The 23367-nt window shown below is 40.1% G+C and overlaps 1 protein-coding gene across 2 annotated transcripts; it reads left to right on the forward strand.

The window, feature by feature from the left end:
• Nucleotides 1-3126: 3126 nt before the first annotated feature.
• CB2H6orf163 (chromosome B2 C6orf163 homolog) lies at nt 3127-23010 on the forward strand. 2 transcript variants are annotated; one of them, XM_047859309.1, is made up of 5 exons: nt 3127-3780; nt 7642-7736; nt 9152-9259; nt 14566-14768; nt 22521-23010. In XM_047859309.1, exons 1-5 carry the CDS (start codon nt 3633-3635, stop codon nt 22954-22956), a joined length of 990 nt encoding a protein of 329 aa, XP_047715265.1. In that variant the 5' UTR covers nt 3127-3632; the 3' UTR covers nt 22957-23010. The 2 variants fall into 2 exon arrangements, with proteins under 2 accessions (XP_047715265.1, XP_047715266.1); XM_047859310.1 differs by lacking the exon at nt 7642-7736.
• Nucleotides 23011-23367: the final 357 nt, after the last annotated feature.

Genomic DNA, 23367 nt, shown 5'->3' on the forward strand with positions numbered 1-23367 from the left:
CCCCCAAGACAAATAATTTTTATAGAGTCACAGATGGCTCATGTATTTTGGCGTTCCATTTCAACTACTTTGGTCCAGAATTTTATTTCATTTGAAAAGGTAGTCCCACTGAACTACTAAAATAAATAAATGAGAGAATAACCCAATTGGAGTTTTTCTTTGAAAAAAAAAAAAAGTATATTATACTGAGCTATGATGTTTTTATTTGACTACAACCAAATGTTATCTATTTTGGATTTTGTAAATTAATGTTACAATGATATTACAAACATAAAACCAAATTTTCTTATGGTTATTTTAGAACTAGGACTATCCAACAAATAAGAAAAGAAGGTCTTCTTACTCTCTTGGGTTTACCGCATATAATTTAGATTTCTCTTACAAGGGTTTTGGACCTGTAGCATGTGTAGATTTTTATCTGTTTTCCAAATCACTATAATTGGGGCTCAGTAATAAATCTCATCTATGAAATTTTGTTTCATTTTTTATTGCCAAATAACAATAACTGTATAAGCAGAGTTTATCACCATAGTGTGAATTTTTTTTAATTTTTTTATGTTTATCTATTTCTGAGAGAGACAGAGACAGAGTGCAAGTGAAGGAGGGGCAGAGAGAGAGGGAGACACAGAATCCAAAGCAGGCTCCAGGCTTTGAGCTGTCAGCACAGGCACAGAGCCCGTTGCAGGGCTTGAACTCACAAACGGTGGGATCATGACCTGAGCTGAAGTCAGACGCCTAAGTGACTGAGCCACCCAGGTGCCCCACCATAGTGTGAATTTTTAATTTCTAGTACTTAATTGTGGTTTGTAAGCTATATGAAAATGTAATTATGTCTTGTCTGTAGATATTAAAGAGCTTAAATAACTGAGTTATCTGTACGCAACTAAATCAGAACTTTATTCCTGAGCCCTAAATATTTCTTTGCTATGTCTCTCTATATAGTACACTTCATATAGTTTAAAATGCACTTAAGTAGTGTAAAATGCCTTTTAATTTAAAGTATTATATTTTGCTTTTGGTTTCCCTGTGTACTTTGGCTGTTAAAGAATTAGAATTCTTCTGTTTTCAACTTATGCATTTAATATTACACCATCATTTTTTTAGAATTTCTCTATTATTCAGAATAAGTTGTTATTTGTTGGGGGAGATACTGTTTAGGTGAACTATCAAGAGACCATCACAGCACAGAAGGACAGCAGGAAATACAGCAGCCTTCAGCCATGTGACATCTATGTGTGGGAATGAACCAAGGTAGCAGTGGATTCAGGGAGGCAGGTGCACAGCTGTGAAAAATACTGGGAGCAAAGAATCACACTGAATTTTAGGAACAAGTAACCTAACTATTATACTTATTACATGATGGTTACAAGTTACAGCACAGGCTTTGTGTGTGCAGAGTGTCATAGGCTGCCTGGCTGTGTATTGATGTTCTCATTCATTCTCTGAGGGAAAAATGCCACTTGGACATTGCGTCTAAGAAAGGAATGGTCCAGGCGAGAGATGTACAGTGTTTTGGAATCAGGGCTCAAGTGGTTAAAGGAATGTCTTTCAGTGTGAGAATCTGGTTGAGACTGGGCAAAACTCAGAAACTTAGTAGATTAAGTCTTGAAGCAAGTCTCGATAAGTAAAATATTAATAAGTGGTAAGTGACCTTTTTGCCCAGGGAAGTAATCCATTCTGATAGGAGAGCTATTTGCCCAGAGGAGCAAGCTGTTCAATTGATAAATTGGTTTTCAAGAATTTCCTGAATAAACTGTGAAGTTATTTATTGGTGTAGCCTTATCCTCCATAGGGTAACCAATCTTTTCCAATTTGTTAGGCATGGAGGTGGTTCTTGGGATGCAGGACTATACATTTTAAAACAAGGACAACACATTAGTTAACTGCGATTTTAAAAACCAGGCTTATGGGGCGCCTGGGTGGCTCAGTCGGTTGAGCGTCCGACTTCGGCTCAGGTCACGATCTCACAGTCCGTGAGTTCGAGCCCCGCATCGGGCTCTGGGTGATGGCTCAGAGCCTGGAGCCTGCTTCCGATTCTGTGTCTCCTTCTCTCTCTGCCCCTCCCCCATTCGTGCTCTGTCTCTCTCTGTCTCAAAAATAAATAAAAAATGTTAAAAAAAAAATTAAAAAAAAACCAGGCTTATTAATTTTGAGTGCTGATGGAAAGTAACTTTTCCTTTAAGATACTGTGATGTTTCCCAGTTTTATTGCCATGGCACCAAAACATCACGTTTATAAAAATGTGAATTTATTGGGGCACCTGGATGACTCAGTCGGTTAAGCATCTAACTTTGGCTCAGGTCAAGATCTCACAGCTCATGAGTTCGAGCCCCACGTTGGGACCCATGCTGACAGCTCAGAGCCTGAAGCCTGCTTCAGATTCTGTCTCCCTCTCTGCCCCTCCCTTGCTCATGCTTAGTCTCTCTCTCAAAAATAAATAAACATTAAAAAATTTAATTAAAATATATTAATTTATTAATTTTTCTCCTTTGCTGGGCTAAAAGAAATCAATTCTTTAAATAAAACATTTAATTTTTTTTAATGTTTATTTATTTTTGAAGGAGAGAGACAGTGTGAGTGGCGGAGAGACAGGGAGACAGAATCCGAAACAGGCTCCAGGCTCTGAGCTGTCAACACAGAGCCCAACATGGGGCTCGAACTCGCAAACTGTGAGATCATGACCTGAGCCAAAGTCAGACACTTAATGACAGAGCCACCCTGGTGCCCCTTTAAATAAACCATTTAAAAGAAAATGTAGGTTGAAAAATGATTCCCCCTGTTCTACCCCACCCCTAAAGATGTTCAGATCCTAATTCCTAGATCCTGTGATTATGTTACCTTATATGGCAGAAGGGACTTTGCAGATATGATCAAGTTAGGGATTTTGAGATGGGAAAATTACCCTTTATTATCCAGATGAGCCTGATATAATCTTAATCCTTATTAAGAAGGAGGCTGAAGATCAGGGGAAGAAGCATAGAGGTCCATGCACACAGGGGGAGAAAAGGCTACATCATGTGAGGCATGAGCCAAGGAATTCAGGTGGCCTCTAGAAGGTAAAAAAGGCAAGGAAACAGACTCTCCTGTAAAGCCTCCAGAAAGAACCAGCCCTGCTGACACCTTAATTTTAGCCTCATAAGACTCATTTTGAACCTCTGACCTCCAGAACTGCAAGAGAGTAAATGGTGTTGTTTTCAATCACTAAATGTGTGGTGATTTGTTACAGCAGCAATAGGAAACTAGTACAGAGAGTATCTGGGAAATGAATGGCTCTACCATGCTCCCTTTCCTCATTATTTCTAGTTGCTTTTATGAGCAAAGCTTGTCTTACCTAGCAACAGTTGCTAAGTAAGTTAACAGTTTAGTGCTAAAGTCTGGAAGAGAGCCACTGCTTAAATCTTCCCAAATCCAGTGCCCATACCTTATGTGGCAAAGGCTTTTAGAACCGTTCTTTACCATTAGGCACATAACCACTACCTAATCATGGCGAATCATTTCATCCTTAACAGCCTCTAACATCGTCCTAAAACCTTGATCCTCTTCTAGCTTTCTTAAACTTCCAGATTTTCTTAAAACTTTTATTTCTGATCTTAAGAGTACTTTAACTGCACATAGTAAAAGACATCTTAATTATGATCCGAAATCCGAATTACACGAACTTTGTTTGCTGTGCTGTTTGTAATAAAATAATTCCACCAGCCCCTTTGGGGGAAACCTTCAAATGGATCCATGAATACAAGCCATTTAAGACACGCTTTTACACTCACAAAGATATACTGGGTAAGTAAATGCTGTTTTCCTTTGTTCTAATATTTGATAGCATTATGTGCTATTCTTTCTGCTATATTGACTTTTATCAGCTCTTCTGATCAAAGTTGCTTGTCTTGCAGGGGTGTCTGTTTGGCATGAAAAGAATATGGGTTGAAATCCAGCTTCTCTGCTTACCAGTTGTGTACCTTAGACAGTACACTTAGCCTCTCAGTGTGTTTCCTTATAGAGATGTTGGGAGTCCTATATTAAGTAGGGATATTAATACCTCTCTAGCAGGTTGGTTATGAGGCTTTAACGAAATATTTGTTGGCATATAATAGTAAACAGGAGTTCTATTTGCCCTGGCCCATACTTTGGCAACTTCCTTACACATAGTAGAGGAAATACCTCCAAGTAACACCTTAATAAATAGTGAAGCTATAACCTTTACTAGTAGCTGGTGACATAAACATAGGTAGCATGGAGATAACCTGAGAATATTTACTATACAAGCAAATCAGATGTAATTACAGGTTTTCTTCTCTCCTTATCCCCGTCAGAGTTTGTAGTCTGACTTTGAGCCTTAGAAATGTTTTCCTAAGGACTCTCCAGATACTTCTCTGATCCTCTCTTCCTTTATACCTGGTAAACTACTGATTTAATTTCACTCTTGATCTTTGAAAATATGAGAAACTAAAGAATGGAGAGTGTTTTGAAAAAACTACAGTACAGGGAGAGGTCAAATTGGAATCATCCTCTAAAAACATCAATACCCAAACTGACTTTAACTTCTAGTAAATGTTTAGTGTGACTTATTAATTACAATCTCTGATATGATTTGGCTTTTTACACCCAGGCCAGTGGATATCCATTCTTAGATATGCATTTAATGATTGACTTCTTATGCCTTCTGAGATATCTGAATCCAGATAAGCAAAATTAAATCTAACTAGGCAGAAATTAATATTTTATATACAGTGAATTGTATTTGTCATTGACTTTTTTATTAAAAAGGTTTTTTTTTAATGTTTATTTATTTTAGAGAGAGAGAGTGCACAAGTGGGGTTGGGGCAGAGAGAGAGAGGGGAGACACAGAATCTGAAGCAGGCTCCAGGCTCTGAGCTGTCAGTGCAGAGCCCAAGGTGGGGCTCAAATCCATGAACCGTGAGGTCATGAACTCAGTCCAAGTCGGCACTTAACCAGCTGAGCCACCCAGCATCCCTGTCATTGACTGTTAAGTCAGTGTTCTTAATGAGTAAATTCAAGAGCATGTGGGAATGGCTGTATAAATGTTAAATGAATATTGCATAGTGCAGTAGTCCTCAACCCTAGCAGTGCACACAGCTTTTAAAACATTTGTTTTTACAGGGCACCTGGGTGGCTCAGTTGGTTAAGCATCGGACTCTTGGCTTCAGCTCAGGTCATGATGTCATGGTACATGAGTTTGAGCCCTGCCAGCGCTGAGCCTGCTTGGGATTCTCTGTCTCCCTCTCTCTCTCTGCCCCTCCCCAACTCGAGCTCGCTCTCTCTCTCTCAAAGTAAATAAACATTTAAAAAATTTTGTTTTTACTACAAATACCTAAATACAGAGTCATTGGATTTCATATTAATTCAACATAGACCCACTAAATTAGAACCTTCAGAATCAGGCTTCAGCATGTGTTGGTTTTTTATGTTTGTTTGTTTCATATTTTAATAGTTTTTATTTGGAAATAGTTTAAGACTCACAAGTGTTAACAACAGAGTTCCCATGTATTCCTCCAGTTTCTCTCATTGATATCTTACATAATGCTAGTATATAGTCAAAACCGGGAAATTGCTATTGGAATAATACTATTAACTCAGGTACAGAACTTATGTGCATTTTTTTCTTGTTTCATAGTTTCATGAAATTTATTACGTGTAGGGTTGTATAACCATCACCACAATCAGGACGTAGAGCTGCTCTGTCACCATAAAGGAACTCCCTTGTGTTACCCCTTACACACCCTAACCTGAACCCCTGGCAACCACTAATCTGTTCTCCATCACTATAATCTTACCCCTTTGAGGTTGTTATATAAATTAAATCATATAATATGTAACTTTCAAATTGGCTTTTTTCATTCAATATAATGCCCTTGAGATCCATCCAAGTTATTCTTTGTATCAGTAGTCTTTTCCTTTTTGAGTATTTTTTTTAAAGCTATGCGGGAATCCTCTTGTACAATCAGGGTTGAGAATAATATAAAATAATGGGATTTAGGCTAAAAAAGAATAATAGCAACCCACAGTTGTATCACATTTTTATGAAATTTAATACACTGATGGCCCATGCTCAGTCACCTTTCTTCCTAGATCTTTCATAATCATATCTGCACAGTGTTGAGCCTACAAAGTGTATGTCCATCTCTACTATAGTATCCCCTGCCCTCTGTTTTTAGGTTCACTGATAATCTAGTATCATAGACTCTTAATGCCACCAAACATGGATGTTCATTTGCAGGTAACAGAAACACAACTCAGACTAGACCATGCATAAAATAGAATTTCTTGGCCTTTTAATAGAGAAACCCAAGCAGGATTTGGCTCCAGGGCTTTCAATCTAGCCACACTTGCTCTCAGTGAGTTGGCCTAATTGTTTACTCCTGCAACCAGGCTTACAGGAGAGGGGAAAAGAATAAAAGTTGTCCCAGATTGCTCTATGTGGCTGTTACCTCCAGCTTAGAAATCTCAGGGGGGGGGGGGGAAGCTATGTTCTCCTTACATTCTTATATAAAATCCTAGAGAAGAGTCTTGTTAGCCAGGCTGGAGCATGTGCCCAATCCTGGGCTGATTATTATGGCCTGGAGAATGGGGACAATGTGATGGGACATGCAGGATGGCTGCAGTGATTTGCAGGAACCCCCCCCCCACCTCCAGAACAACATGAAGTGAGAGAGGGACATTCTTGAGAAAAATGGTTTCTGTTACTGGAGGGAGAGCAGAGATACTGGGCAACCACATGTGTCTACAATGGTGTTGCCAAGCTGAGCACCGTAAGAGAGACACTGCAATATAAGACATGCTTTGTAATTTTAGGAAGTTGATTGTCAAGACCTAATCGCATGAAAAGTTAATAATTGAACAAATCAAAGATGTGAGAAATAACTGGAATGAAGGGCAGGTAGCGTAAGAGGTTGGACTGGGGAGAAAGCTCACTATGTGTGTGACTTGAACACTGAAAAGGCTCGTAGCCTGCGTACAAGTCCTGAGCCACCTCTCACAGTCCACTCTGGCAGACAGAGATGGAGCTTGGCTGCAGGTCTCGCTCTATCTGTGTAGTCCTAGCTATCTGTGTAGTCCTCTAACCTATGTGGGCTTTTATTTTTTTGTCCCGGTAGGGAGGCTATCATTATGGGAATGTTATGTGGAAATTAAATGAGACCATTGACAGACAAGTACTAAACAGCTGCCCCCTTACTCCACAACTGAAACGGCTAAACCACGAAGATCTGCACATGAAGAAAGAAGGTTTGAGAGTGAAGAAAGCATTTTCTGCTGCCTCTTTCCCGAGGGAGAGAACACCAGCATCCAGAGAGGGACAGGGAGACAGGAGCAGAATAATGTGCTAATATCACTTGAATATTCCCTCACTGTCCTATTTTAGGAACACAAAATGCTCTTTTCTGTCACTTTACCTCCCCAGTTGCCTATTGTATGGCCCAAGTGTGATGACAGGAACAGACTGTCTCAAGACCCAACGGTGCTGTGAGTTCCCTCTCATTAATTACGGAAAAGTGTACCTCTTTAAAGAAAAGATTGGCATCTCCTAAAAGGGTATATCTTTTAGATAACTCTAATAAATAGGTCATAGTGAAGAAGAAAAAACAGTCTGTGGATACTTGTGATTGTTTTTCCTCAAATGCACAGATATTGGGGCAGATATTCTGAATAAAGAAGAGCAATTCCAAGAGGAAATACTCAAAGAACATATTGCAAAAGCAGAAGCTGATGTGTGGGTGCAGGTAAAAGAAACTGAATATCAACCTAAATGCATCTTTAGAGTTCTTTCACTTTTTGGATTTGTCTGAAACAATAAGCAGAACTGATTTTGAATCCTGGCTATCTGTGGGACCTTGGGCAAGTTCTCCAACTCTGCAGTCTTGGCTTCTTCAAATGTAAAAGAGGAACAATAATATTCTATAGGACTGTTGAAAGAGTTCAGTGAAATAATGTCAGGTGCATAGGAGCTGCTTAGTAAGAGGCAGACACCATTAGGAGCTCCCTTCCTTCTAAATTGCCCCTATGTGTGGATGACTCCTGCTTTTTTTATTCTCATCAGCTTAAAACTTCAACAACAAAAAAAGACACCCTTGTTGATAATTGTTTATTATTGCTTAATATTTAATATGTAGACCATACATTTGTGCAGTGTGAAATACCCCTGACCAAGTGCTCTTTTTTTTTCCAAATGCTGCATTATCACCTACTCTCCTTGCTCTCTTCTCTCCAAAGTCCTTGATACCTTGTCCCTGTGACTGCTGAGGGTCATAGGGGCAATTTGAGTGTATTGAGGTTCATAGTCAGATCCCAGACACTTAAGCAAAATCTCAATCCTCCAACCTCCACTTCTTCCTGAAAAATAACATAAACGACTTCCTGAAGAGAATTATGCTCCATTAGGGCAGGACAAGCCACAGTGCTTAGAGCATTATTTCTCAGTTCCTTTATAACATAGACATCATAGCAAATGGTGTTGGAACTGTCCAGCATTAGTACCAGCACAAGTTTGGTATTAAAGTACTTTGAAAGTGCAAAATGCACCAAGTGCAAAGGATATATGAATAAAAATCTTAGTAGTCCTCTATCTTTATCAATAATAGTAAAATTCAAATTAATTGCAAACCATTAATTATACACCCTAATATAAGGCAATGCTTTTGTGAGTAATCTACAATTTGAATGTCATCATATCTAATGATCTGGGCACTGTCTTCAAATAAAATAATAGAACCTCTTTCTGAACACCTGATGCAGGGGATCTGGGATGGTGCTCAGCCTCCTTTCTCAGCAAATTCTTGCTTTGTGCATCTTTCCACTTCTCTGTATTTTCCAGATTTTCTGCGATGAGCATACATTACTTTGATAGTCAATCAAGCAAGAAATAAAGTGCCAAATAAAAGACAACCCAGCAGCTTATACTAAAACCCTCTTTACCAGTTCACAAAACAGTGATGTTAGCCATGTTAGGTTGGGATGTGTTAGGGCATCTCTGGCTAAGGCAGCCAGTTTTCTGGGAGAGGTTTGAGATGGGAACGGAGCAAGTGATGAGGGGCCCCATCGTGGTTGCTAATTTTCAGTAAACATGAAAAATGTATGTTAATATAAGTGTATATATTAATATATAAATATTTATAAATTTGGACTGTTTCTTTCAAAGGCTGATAAACGCCAAAAACAAGCAATCGAGAAGGCACTTGAAGAAGCAAATGACAAACACAAAATGAGTATTCAGATTCTGGAAGAAGAACATCAAAAAGACTTACAGGTTTTTATAATGGCTTGTTTGTTGTCTTTTTAAGAGTACATACATCAGTGGAAAGCTCTGGCAAAGGGAGAAGAGAAAAACAAAATCTGTAAAACCTTGATGGGTGTCTCCCGGAGGTTGGTCAGGAGACCCAGGATTTTCACAGAAGAGATGCTAGGCTCACAGATGAGAGGCAGCAGTGATGAATGGGTACAGGAGAATCTCTGATGTATTGAACCCAAACTTTGATGGGATTTCAAGGCCCAAAGGAGCCATCCTGCCTGCCTTACCCACCACATCTCTTGTGCCAGCCTCTCTTCTCTCTCATGGCCCTTTTCTGGGTCCTCAAACCTGAGTGTTCCACCTCCTTCCCACCTCAGGGTCTCTGTCAGAATGTCCTTCCCCCACCTCATCAGATTTACCTCAAACATCACTACTTTACCTGAATCACTCTGCCCTTGACACCCTGTCCCCTTTTACACCCATCACTGCAGTTAAATAGACTGTGTGATTACTTGTTGAATGTCTGACCTGCACACGACTGTAGTCTCCATTAGGGCTTGTCTCTCATTACCACTCTAGCCCAGTGTCCCATACAGGGCCTTGACTTAGAAGTGCTCAAGTTGGTGCTGAATGAAGAAATACGCTGTTTTCTTCCTTCTCCTGGGCTCTCTGATTGCATCCTTTTCCCTAAATTTGCATTTACTGCAATACCAAGAGGGACCCTGAGCTGCTACTGAATATTTCCTGCAGTGCCAAAGGTCATAAAACAAAGGGTCCTCTTTGTAACCTGTAACCTGTTCGAACACACGATTGTAGGTAACTAGCAAACTTTCCAGGCAGAGGCCCAGGAATTCATTATTTAGTTCAGTACCTCAGTTACAAAAGCTGATCAAAGGAAAAGGATATAGAACTATTACATGTTGGCCACAGGAGGTATAGGAAAGGACATGGTATAGATGTGACAATTCATGGTCAGAGGCTGGAGGGAAAATGGCAGAAGTCTGGCCCCAGGTTTGGCCTAACTTAATAAGAACATAATTAACAAATAGTTCAGGGACCACTGGCCCCATTTATTCATTGTTTCAGCAATGATCACCTACTGTATATCAGATCCTTATTTAGTCCTCAGGAAACTTGTTGGCAGCAAAGGGAGCTTTGCTTCTGGTTCCTAAAGGGCAGTGGGATCCTCCCTGCTTGGCACCAGTGGCCTGGTTCCCAAGAAGTTGGCTGCAGTGGTCCACACCCATTCCCTTTTTCAGTTCAAAACATGAAGAACGTTTCTAGCATGTCTAGGCAGGCCTACTGTTCAGCTGACATCTGCCAGGATGACCATAAGCATTTAAATACTTCTCTATCAGTTGATAGATAGCCACTCGCCAAGCTCCCTAACACCTAAGTCACCCTGGCTGCTTCCCCAGTCTCCAAGACCTCCCCCAATTAAAAGGGCTACTCCTTTAAATTGGTGGGAAACTCCAAAGCTGAACCCTGCCCCAATGCTGCAGCCAGAGTATGCACATTTAAAAATTTTTTTGTTTATTTATTTATTTTTGAGAGAGAGAGAGAGAGTAAGCAGGGGAGGGGCAGAGAGAGAGGGAGAGAGAGAATCCCAAGCAGGCTCCTCACTGTCAGCATGGAGCCCAATGTGGGGCTCCAACTCACAAACGGTGAGATCATGACTTGAGCTAAGTCGAACACTTTACTGACTGAGCCACCCAGGTGCCCCAGTATTTTGAATATTGTTCCTGGCATTATGTTGTGCAGATAGAAGGATAATTTAGCTGTGATGCCTGTTTCAAGGAGCTCACATTGTACCTCATATTGTCTTTGAGTGGAGTTGATACACTTAGTGCTAAAGTAGAGGAAGTCCTAAGAAAATGGAAAGGGGAAAAGTTACAAGGAGGTTGACCTTTCTAAAATAGTTATCTAGGGTTTGGGAACTCACATTTATACTGCCATCTCAGGACATTTTTTTATATAACAAAAGAGTGATTTGTCTAAGAGGGATGCATAGGATTGTTTCAACTGTAGGATACCCAGACATAGACATCAGTACTGCTTCTCAGGGGGGTGTCTATGAACCACCTGCCTCAGAATCTGTTCACCTGGGAGCTTAACATGCAGATTCCCAGGCTCCACCTGACCTACAGAGTCAGGGGCAAGGTTTTTAACCAGCATTCTGTCTGATTCTTCTGTGTATTAAAGTTTAAGATTACCAATATATAGAGCAGAAAACCAAGCCCTTCTAAAACCAAATACCATTCAATTCTGGTATGTAGAAATCACTATGTATTACTCTTTTATAACATTAAGAATTTGGCGTAAGTCTCAGATGCTTGCTGTTGAGTAAAATTTCAATATCTTACCCAATGAACAGACATTATTTTGAAAAGATTTTTATATTAACTTATTCAAATACAATAATATTAAAAAGCAAATGATGAAATGGAACCTAAGGTAAAATCAGAGTAGAAAATATAATGAAGTCAGGAGTGAATTTAAAACTTAAAATTGTATGTGTGCATGAGTTCCTGTGCAATTTTCACTATTTGGGCCTTGAGCTTTCTGGCAGTCAATGCAAAGATGAAAATTCAATGAATCACCATATCCATTAGGTAAAAACAAATCAGATAGAGAGGCCCAGATATTCCTACATGTGTTAGCTGAGAGAAACTTCTCCTAAGGGAGACGTTGTGTCATAAATGTCTGTCAAACATCTGCACAGTAAATATGATGGGTTTCATGAGGCTGTTTCTTACAATATCTCAATATATGAGCTGATTTACTCAAAATGCATTTCAGTAAAAGTAATTTAACTGGGAGGCTTTCCATTGAATAAGAACACTGCCAAATAGTCAGTCACTGAATTATTTTTGTAGCTTTAAATATATATCCCACATGCTTTGTGAGGCAGTAAAATGATTTTGCTTTTAATACATCATTACATAAAGGAAGGACTCCATTTTAGTTCTTTGAATCCAAGTTCAGAACCCAGCCAAAATAAAAGGCTGGGGTGTCATTTTTAAATTCTATGATTCAAATAAAAATATTTTATGTACTACTTCATTTATCTAAAGCTCAACCATTCAGCCCTTTCAATTACTGAGAATACACTTGAAAACCCAGAAATAATTTAAAATATCCCCTGGGAATTTAAATAAAGGCCTCTGACTACAAGAAAGAAACTCAGGCTTATTACTCATAGCAGAACCTTTCCATTCCCCACTCAAATGTTATTTACACTTACTTGACAGCCTGAGCCCAACAGATGTGGCTGCTCAACTTCACAAATCCAAAATAGATTAAATGCCAGAAACTAGAAATGACAAAAAGGAGCTCACAGACAGCAGTTAGAACAGAGAGTTCTCAGCACAATAGCATGTGAAGAACAAGAAACATTACAAAAACCAGGTATCAGATCTCCAAAAGCAAAGCAGTCTGGGGTCATTCATAACTGAGACAGGGAACCCAATAAACTTGAACGATTACTAAGTGTAGTACAAAGTATTTAGCTCAATACAATCATTCTCCTTTATCTACCAGCCTAGACCACCAAGAAATGTTAAAGTGTGTTCACTCTACTCTTTTTATGAAGTAAGGTAGACGTCACAGACATTTAGAAATATTTCCATTCAAAATGTTTTATTACCAAAAAGTTCTAGTCCTTTAAGAGACAAAGCCTTCTGTAGCATGGAAACCTAGCTGGCATTTCTAAACAGCCAATGTTTCCCTTAAAAATTTTTTCTAAATACATGAACTGAGGCCACTCTGGAGAGATTCTTAAAGTTGTTTTCTGTTGTTTTATTCATTTGTTAAAAATTTTTCACCCTTGGGGCGAAATTTTTCACCCTGGGTGGCTCGGTCGGTTAAGCATCCGACTTCGGCTCAGGTCATGATCTCACGGTCCGTGAGTTCGAGCCCCGCGTCGGGCTCTGTGCTGACAGCTCAGAGCCTGGAGCCTGTTTCCGATTCTGTGTCTCCCTCTCTCTCTGCCCCTCCCCTGTTCATGCTCTGTCTCTCTCTGTCTCAAAAATAAATAAACGTTAAAAAAAAATTTAAAAAAAAATTTTCACCCTTGAAGTAGCTAAAGTGAGAAGTTGAAGACTTTCTTTCTCTTGAAAAAAACTGTAGTCTAACAAACATTTTAATTGTTGAGACACTTTTTTCTGCAAAGCTAAAATGATTTCAGTTTCCCATGAGATGTAGAGTTCAAAAGAAAGAGAGAGAGAAAGCAAGCAGTCGTGCTCACTGTAATTAGAAGGTTGTACGGGGTGTCTGGAATGAAAATACACTGATGAATCTCTTGAAGGACCCTAGCATCACGGCCAACAATGAAGCAAGAAACTGACATTAAGAACCCTGTTTTCTGTTCCTAGTTCTTTGACTGACTCACTATGAGAAATAACTTAATTTCTTTATGCTCTCTTGTTATCCCTGAAATAGAGATACAAATTTATGTTCAAATGAAAGTTTTGAAACTCTAGACAGAATTGATTGTTGGCTCCTTTCTTGCATAAAACACTCATTGCATGATTAAGTTGCTGGTTTCCTCCATGAGACAGTGAGTCCTTGAGGAGGAAGATTCTAGCCTTCTTATGTTTGTAGTGTGTGGGCCCAGCATGGTGCCTGGCACACAGCGGAGTTGGTTGGCATTTCCAGAATGGTTACAGGGTTTTCTTTGAGAATCTGTTTTTCTTGAGTCCTGGTTTGACTAGTGCCTCCTCACTTTACTTGACCAAAGGCATCCACAGGTCCTTCTGCCCTGGAGTAATGGAGCATTTGTTCCTGTCCCTTTAGTGAACAAGAGAGGACCCCTCAACGCTAGTGAGCTGGAATGCCCAAATGGCAGGAGGACCGGCCAGCAAGCTCCTGTGACTAGAGTAATGGGCAACTGTTAGCTCTCTGAGTTCAGGCCTCCCCCAGCCCCCACACCCAGGAGACACTTTGGAGGCACAGTCATTATTTCTGTCATTTTCCAAGACTGACTTCCTAACAGAATCATATTATGTGTTTCTAATTATGTGTAAAGATAATATGACACTATAGGATTTGGGACAATCAAGGAAAAAGAGACAGACCTATTTTCCCTTTTCTCATATTCCCTTCTAATATTACCTAAATAAATATTTATGCTATATAGTTTGCACATTTCTGGTGCATCATATAAATGAAAGTTTTCCATATTATACACACTCTTCTTTTAAATCATCAGTGTTCACAGGTGCACATTCCAGCAGGTTAATGAACTATGATTTGAATAACCTCTTAGTGTGCATTTTTAGACATCAAAGCTGTAACATCTAAAGCTGTCAAACTGTTTCTCAAAGGAAATGGCAGCTAAAACCAAGATAAAGATGCACCAAAACATGGAAGATGAACTACAGAGAGAACACCTGGCTGCAGAACAGCGCATGGTGCATAGAATCCAAAGGATTATGATGGAGTGCCACAGGGAGAAGGTCCAGGCTGTGGAGAAGGCCAGGGCTGAAGAGAGACAGATGGCCCAGGAGGCAATCCAGGCCCAGAAAAGGTATTCCAGAGAACACATTTGCAAATAAGTATCTTACTCTGGCCAAATCAACTTCGTGAAAGGGATAAGGTTGAGGCACATATTTCCCAGGGGCATAGAGAGAGGGAGACACAGAATCTGAAGCAGGCTCCAGGCTCTGAGCTGTCAGCACAGAGCCCAATGCGGGACCCGAACACACAAAGCACGGGATCATGACCTGTGCCAAGTCAGACACTCAACCAACTGAGCCATCCAGGTGCCCCTGTGTTTCTGCATTTTTTAAAGTTTATTTATTTAGCTTGAGAGAGAGAGAAAAAGCACGAGTGGGGGAGGTGCAGAGAGAGAGGAAGACAGAGAATCCTTTTTTGCATAAAACATTCATTGCACGATTAAGTTGCTGGTTTCCTCCACAAGACAGTGAGTACTCGAGAAGACTCTGAGCTGTCAGCACAGAGCCTAACGCAGGTCTCAAACTCACGAACTGTGAGATCATGACCCAGGCTGAAGTTGGATGTTTAACCGACTGAGCCACCCAGGCGCCCCTGTGTTTTTACATTTTTATTATGGAATATATCAAGCATAGAGAACAATATATAATACATTGTATAATGTGTGTGTATGTGTGTGGTTTAAACAAAAATAACATGAATATTCAATGACCTACCACTCATCTGAAGAGACCGAAAATTGCTAACACTTCTGAAGTTCCCACGTGAAGCTCCTCAATCATTTTTCCTTCCTCTCCACACTCTCAAGAGATAACTACCATCGTAAATAATGTGTTTTTCATTCTGATTCTCCAGTTTTAAGAGGCTAAGGAGAGAAATCAACAAATATTTCCCCATAAACACATAAAAGGCAATCTTCACATTCTCTAGCTGATATCATACACTAGCATGGATGTGTTACTTTTGGTCTTTTTCTTATTACACAAGTAATACACACTATAAATAAAATTGACACTTTGGAAATATATAGGGCAAAACTTGTTAAGCCCTGACTTACTGCTTTCCTACCCTCTCTGTCTCCCAAGGACTTCATTTTAAATAATGGGTCTGTCTCATTCGTGCCCTTTTGATGAACTATAGCCTTATGTTTTACATAATCACAAATAATTTTTGCATAAATCAGATCACTTGTTTTTAAGAGTACCAACGTAATCATTTTTTTTTAATGTTTATTTATTGGGGCATCTGAGTAACTCAGTTGGTTAAGCGGCTGGCTTTGGCTCAGGTCATGATCTCACAGTTCGTGAGTTTGAGCCCTGCATTGGCTCTGTGCTGACAGCTTGGAGCCTGGAGCCTGCTTTGGATTCTGTGTCTCCCTCTCTCTCTGCTCCCCACCCCCCACTTGTGCTCGCTCTCTCTCTCTCTCTCTCTCTCTCAAAAATAAATAAACATTAAAAAAATTAATGTTTATTTATCTTGAGACACAGAAAGAGAGAGAGAGCAGACATGAGCACAAGCAGGAGACAGGTAGAGAGAGAGGGAGAGAGAGAATCCCAAGCAGGCTCCACCCTCAGCACAGGGCCAAATGCAGGGCTCAATCTCATGACTGTGAGATCATGACCTGAGCTGAAATCAAGAGTTGGATGCTTAACCGACTGAGCCACCCATGTGCCCCCAAAGTAACCATTATTACGTATGCAATGAACATTTGATGGAATTGGCCAGTTTTAACAGGACAACAGTCAGGATCCCTAGTGATTATTGGGACCAAGAGAAAAACCACAGTTTCCAAGTGTTAAGTGACTTGCCTAAGATCACATGGCTGCAGCAGCAGAACCAGGACTGAAACCTCTGTTTGCCATCTAGTCTAGGACTTGTCTCTTTTGCTTTGCTCTTTGACTTAACGAACAAATCGATTTGTGTGTAGTTAATGGGTAAAAATCTTCTTTGTTAGAACTGTTTAGAGCAGGGCCAAAGGTAAAGTCCTCTAAGAATCTTATTTTGCAGATAAGTAAAAATGAGGGCTGCAGCTGTGGCTGTTTCAGTGGTACCTTTCTTCATGCATAGGCTATAAATCATCATTGAGGCAGAAGAAAAAGGTAAAAGAGGATTCTGGGAGAAAGGTAGAGAAGGCGGTAACTCCCAAATGAGTTGTGGTCCAATGTGGTGAAAGGTAGTATCCTCCTCTCCCTTCTCCCCACCCTACATCTACAGGAACTCCGCTCCTCCTATAGGAGCTTCTGGAACCACTCCTCATGTACCTGCAGTGTCTGCTCCTTCCCTCACTCTGTTGCCTTCACCACCACAACCCCCCCGCTGCCCCAGCCCTTTCTTCTCTGAGGTTTGAATAGAATATTTTCGATGACTGCCTTTTATTAAATCAGTTGACTAAAATTAGGGAACTGCCATGTCTGTTGTTTACGTGTATCCAACTGGAGTGTCCATTTTGTTCATTAATGTATTCCAAATGCCTGGAAGAGAGCTTGGCACAGGGTATGCATTCTTTAAATATTTATTAAACATGGGAGGGCTTGGGTGGCTCAGTTGGTAAACATCTGACTCTTGTTTTCGGCCCAGGTCATAATCTCACAGTTCATGAGTTCGAGCCCAGAGTCAGGCTCTTCACTGGCAGCGTGGAGCCTACTTGGGATTCTCTCTCTCTCTCTCTCTCTCTCTCTCTCTCTCTGCTCCTTCCCCGCTCCCTTACTGTCTCTCAAAATAAATAAACTTAAAAAATATATTTATTAAACAAAGTTTCAAATCTGTTCTAATTAGCTGAACTCACTCTGCAGTACATCAAATCTTATTTCTAGACATTGCTAGATTCTAGTGTTCCTTAGAGTATTTGCAGAAACCAATACATGGAGAAGGATTTAGAATTCAACTGTAGATCTTTTATTTGACTAGAAACTATCAAGACTTAAGTATTCCAAACACATACATATTATGACAAATATGTTAAATTCACAGAAAACGTTTTTGTGGACTGGGGTGTTTAGATTCTAAATAGATTATCTAGGAGACACCACACTCTTTTGCTGGAAGGAAGGAGGGGAGGAAGAAAAAAAAGCAAGCAAGCAAGCAGGCAGGCAAGCTTTGCCTGGAAAGTTCTTCTAAGTGTTTTCTAGTCCAAGACAAAGGCGTGAATGAAGTGGCTGCTCAGGAATTTTTGTGGTCATGGCTCTAATTCCTAATGATAGCTACCTTTTATTTAACACCTAGCACATGCAAGGCCCTTTGTGTGCTTCTCACTGAATTCTTATATCCCTTCCTGAGGGATTCTATCATTCTCCATATCTTCAGATGAAGACCCTGAGACTTAAGAGAGAGACTGAGAAACCTCATTTAGAGGTCATGTAGAGGAGAGGTGACAGAGTCTGATGTGAACCCTGGTCTATATGATACCAAAGCTTATGACCTTCCATTATACTACCCTTCTCATTTCACCAGCGCTTATAAAGTGTCTTCTGTGGATATGGTCCTGAGTTCTAGTGTGAGGAAATAAGGGTATTTCTTCAACATGTGAAGTAACTAAAGCATGGTTGCCCCACAGACCAAGGCTAGATGGGCAGGTACAAAGAACATGTAAGTGCTGGGAAAACCCTGGAAAGGTCAAGTAACAAGGGTGCAAGCTGTGTGGTGAGGTAGGTTTGTTGGAGGCAGTTAGTCTTGGGTTGGGACTTGGAAGGAAGGAGATCCCATTTGTGAAAGACTGAAAAGAGTGAGGACAGCATGAGCAAACATGTAGAGGGGAAAGTGGGTAGGGTAATGATGCAGAACCAAGGGAAGGTTAAGAATACAAATAACCCTGAGATATAAATGCACTGCTGAAGGGTGGTCTCTGGAGATGCCCCCACAACCAAACCTATATAATGCCTGTCGCCTCAGTTTGAGGGTATCACTAATCCTGCAAGACCAGCTTTCCAATTTACTTTTATTTTTTTAATTTTTAATGTTTATTTATTTTAAGAGAGAGAGAGAGAGAGACAGGCAGAGAGAGAGAGAGAGAAAAAAAGAGAGAGAGAATGAGTGGGGGAGGGTCAGAGAGAGAGGGAGAGAATCCCAAATAGGCCCCACGCTGTCAGTGCAGAGCTGACGTGGGGCTTGATCCTACAAACCATGAGACCATGACCTGAGCCGAAATCAAGAGTTGGATGCTTAGCCAACTGAGCCACCCAGGTGCCCTTTGGTTCCCAGCTTCTCAGGCGGATAATCAGAATATATTTTCCTTACAACACAATGGTTATAACTGATTAAAATAGTGCTAACAGTCCTATAGTTCAAGTGAAAAAATGGATTAATAGCTTATTATGGGCACATCAGGCAAATTTTCAACATCACCCTAAATACTTGATGACAAATGAGTTTGGGGAACAAATCCCTTTATAATTTAGGAATTGAAGAAATGGGGAAATGAAGCATTGGTTCATCCTGTCTTAAGAGAGCCAGAATTTTTACTGATAGACATAGAAAGGAGGTTGAAAAGTGTACTCTTAGCAAAATATATGGGGAAAATGAAAAGTTCACTTAGTAGGTAGAAGGGAAGGAATGGACAGATATTATTCTTTAAACTTGTGAGCTATATATCTTGTACCATTTCAGCAGTGTCCCCAAAAAAGTGAGAGAAGGAGCTAAGAGAGGCCCTAAAGAGCAAAGCACAAATTAATTGCTGGTGTGGTTTTTCCATGCTTCATTTTTTCCCCAAGAGTCTAATGAGGTTGGATTATTATATATTAGTCTCTATTTTTTATTTAGCAATCTACGTTGTTAAAGTTTTTTTTCATCTTTATTTATTTTTGAGAGACAGACTGCGAGCAGGGAAGGGGCAGAGAAAGAGGAAGACACAGAATCCAAAGTACGTTCCAGGTTCTGAGCTGTCAGCACAAAGCCTGAAGTGAGGATCAAACTCACGAAAACAAGTTCATGACCTGAGCCAAAGTCAGACGCTTAACTGACTGAAACACCCAGGCACCCCAATAATCTATTTTTCTTCTCTGAGAACCTATTTTATAAAATATCAGACTGAATCATATATACACACACACACACACACACACACACACACATATATAGGACACATACTAAAACTATTCAAAAATAGTTCATTTCTGGCCAGCACTACATGTAAATATGGTATGTAATTCTGAAATTCCAAGAATAGAGCCTCATAAAATTAGAGATGGCAGATAGACCCCACCACTTACAGAAAGAAGCATAAACATTCACATCATGTCAGAGGGGCATTGGAGGTCATCGAGTTGAACCTGCCATCCCTTTTGTTGGATGCCTGCCAGGCACTGGGGAGCCTCCCGAGTGCTTCTGTAACAGGAATTTTGCAGGTGGTTGAAGTGGTTGGTTAAAATGCCAAATGCCTCTTCTTGTCATGTGCTTCCTAATGTGGATCCAAAATGTGCTCAGTCTCATCCTCACATCCACACTTGGCTTCTCACTCTCTGCGTAGTGATCCTTAAGAGACTTGAGAAGAGAGAGAGATTGTCCAAGCTTTCATTTGGAGGAGAAAAGAAAAAAACAAAAAGTACTAAGCCAGTTCTTTAGTCTTTCCTCATATGATATGATTTCTAGGCCCTCTTTTGAGAAAAAAAAATTATGGGTAATTTGTATTAAAAAATAATTTAATTTTTTTTAAGACAGAGAGTGAGTAGGGGAGAGGGGCAGAGGGGGAGAGAGGGAGAATCTAAAGCAGGACAGGTAGTAAGTACTTAGTAAATGTTAACCCTTGTTATTAACCATAGATACAGCCTGACTGGTGGGAAAAGGGAGAAGAGAGACATAGCATTGCAGCTAGAGAGGTGAGGGGACAACTGATGTTTACCTCAAGATTGGGGAAGTTGGCCACGTTTGAAAGTCAAGTTGAAAGAATTGGAGACAATGAGAGAATTGTATCCTAGAAGAAAGCAGTTAGAAGAAGGGCAGATGCCAAGTCTTGGGAAGATTGTGTTAGACTAGGAGGTGGGGGGGGGGGGGGAGGATTTTCATTAACAACCCTAAATATTTGAATCACATCTGTAAATTACTTGATTCTCAAATCTTTAGAGGTTCTACTCAAACTAGGTTAACCAAAGGCATCCACCAGAGTATATTGCAGCAGCTAAAAGCTTTCGACCTGGACTCAGACTGCCTAGGTTGCTCATTTTGCCACTTTACTAATTAAGTGAAATTGGGCAAATTATTTGACCTCTCCGAGCCTGTTTCCTCATCAGTAAAATAGGCGTAATAATAGATCTACCTCATGGGATTTGTTCTGAGGAAATATTGTGCAAATATATATATATATGGGATGCTCATTTACTTGCCTTGCCTTGGACATGGTAAGAATTCAAAACAGTTGGCTGCTATAAATTTCATATAATTAAATACATAACAACCAGAGGTCTGTGAACTCGTTCAGCAGTGGTTCTCAAAGTGTGATCCCAGGACTGCTCAGTGTCCCTAACACCCTTTCAGGGGGTTCTTGAGGTCAAAGTATTTTCTTGATAATACTAAGATGTTATTTGCCTTTTCACTCTCATTACCTCGCAAGTATATAGTGGCATTTTCTATGGTTTTATGATGTGTGATGTCACAACAGATTGAAACAATATGAAAAATCCATCTTCCTTGCTTTTAAGCTAGACAAGTAAAGAGTTTACAAAAAGAAATGTGAAATTATGCCACTTTTCTCACCAATTAAAAAAAATTAAGTTTATTTATTCATTTTGAGAGAGACACAGAGCAATCAGGGGAGGGGCAGAGAGAGGGAGAGAGAGAGAATGCCAAGCAGGCTCTACACTGTCAGCACAGAGCACAAAGTGGGGCTTGAACTCATGAACCATGATATCATGACCTGAGCCCAAACCAGAGTCAGACGCTCAACCAGCTGAGCCACCCAGGCACGCCTTCACCATTTTTTTTAAATTTGGAAAATACATTTTTCATAAAAGGTAAGTTAATTACATTTAATAGATTTAATCATACCTTACATAAATTTATGAATATTTTTTTATTTTATTTTATTTTTTTTAATTTAAAAAAAAAAATTTTTTTTCAACGTTTATTTATTTTTGGGACAGAGAGAGACAGAGCATGAACGGGCGAGGGGCAGAGAGAGAGGGAGACACAGAATCGGAAACAGGCTCCAGGCTCTGAGCCATCAGCCCAGAGCCCGACGCGGGGCTCGAACTCACAGACCGCGAGATCGTGACCTGGCTGAAGTCGGACGCTTAACCGACTGCGCCACCAAGGCACCCCTATGAATATTTTTTAAATGTCTCACTTTTATTTATAATACTATCAGTGCCACTAGATATAATCCATATAAACAAAAGTCGTTTGGGTTCTTTGATCATTTTAAGAGTGAAAAGGTGTTTTGAGACCAAAAGGTTCAGGCGACTATCATAGAGTATTGTTCAGATAAAACTATGAGTACAATTTCCTCCCCTCTGGCTAAAGGGAAGTGCTGGACTGATACAGAGAAATACTTTCTCTAGGGGTTTGGAACTCTGACCCTACATTTCTTCATTTTTACACATTGCATTCATATTTTTCTAGCCAGAGAGGACTCAGGTCCCTAAAACTACCAGATACTCGGCTAGTAGGCCTCGCCTTAGCCTCCAGCAGGAAACTCAGTGAGTGACCTCCCTGCTTGAAAAATATTTTTGAATTGTTGACAGTTAATGCAGTCCAAAAGCTCATTTCTACCTGCCTGTCTCAGACTGGTGGCTCATCTAAACAATGCAATAATGTCTCATCCATCTTAGGTGAAAGGCAACATCTTTTTGTTTTTAGCGGCTAACCCATCTAACTTATAAATCCATATCTTTTGTAGAATGGCCATGGAGGAACTTTTGAATACTGGTATAACAGCTATGAAGGATCAAAAGAAGAACGTGAGCCAACTGATAAAAGAAAAAGAACATGAAATGAACGTCTACTATTGTATGGCTCAGAGGCAGAAGCAAGAAGAGGTTCAGGAAGTGCTCCAAGAGGCAGAGAAGACACATCAGGCCACACTTGGAAATGTGATGGATAAGCTGGTTAACACCCAGGGGGAGCTGCTGTCCATAGTGAAACAACTAGGCATCATGACAAATTGGAAGGATTTCCTGGAGGAGGAATTGCAGGAAACAAGGGCAGCATTTCAAAAATACATCAATTATACATTTCCTAAGCTTTCACCAGGACATGCAGATTTTATTCTGCCAGAAAGAAAGAAAACACCTTCCAATCTTATTATTGAGGAGAATGAAACAACTCTTGATTAGAAGAAGTCTTTAACTGAAATTTCACTACAAAGCCATTGTTCCGAAGACTAAATAAATGAACTCAAAAACCATTTATTGATTCCCAGTTACGTGCAGGGTACAACAGGCTGTGGGCATTTTGATGGAAAACCAAAATACTCAAAAAGCACATTCCAGGCTACGTTGAGTTCTAAATCTAACTGAGGAGAGGGAAAAGTAAGAGGGACCAAAACTATTTAGGAGGGGAGAAGGTTTCTTGGAAGAAGTCCAAAGAAACTTCCGTTAACTGGCTTTATTCATGTCTACATCAGACATGTAACTATTTTAGAAATTGTTGCCATTGAAAACAAGTTAAGAGTCATCCTTTTAGATTGTTCCCATTGTGGAGAGGTGTGTGAACGTCCAGTAAAGACTGTTTTTTGGTGAACTGCA

Source organism: Prionailurus viverrinus, chromosome B2, assembly GCF_022837055.1.
Source record: "Prionailurus viverrinus isolate Anna chromosome B2, UM_Priviv_1.0, whole genome shotgun sequence".
NCBI classification, from domain to species: domain Eukaryota; kingdom Metazoa; phylum Chordata; class Mammalia; order Carnivora; family Felidae; genus Prionailurus; species Prionailurus viverrinus.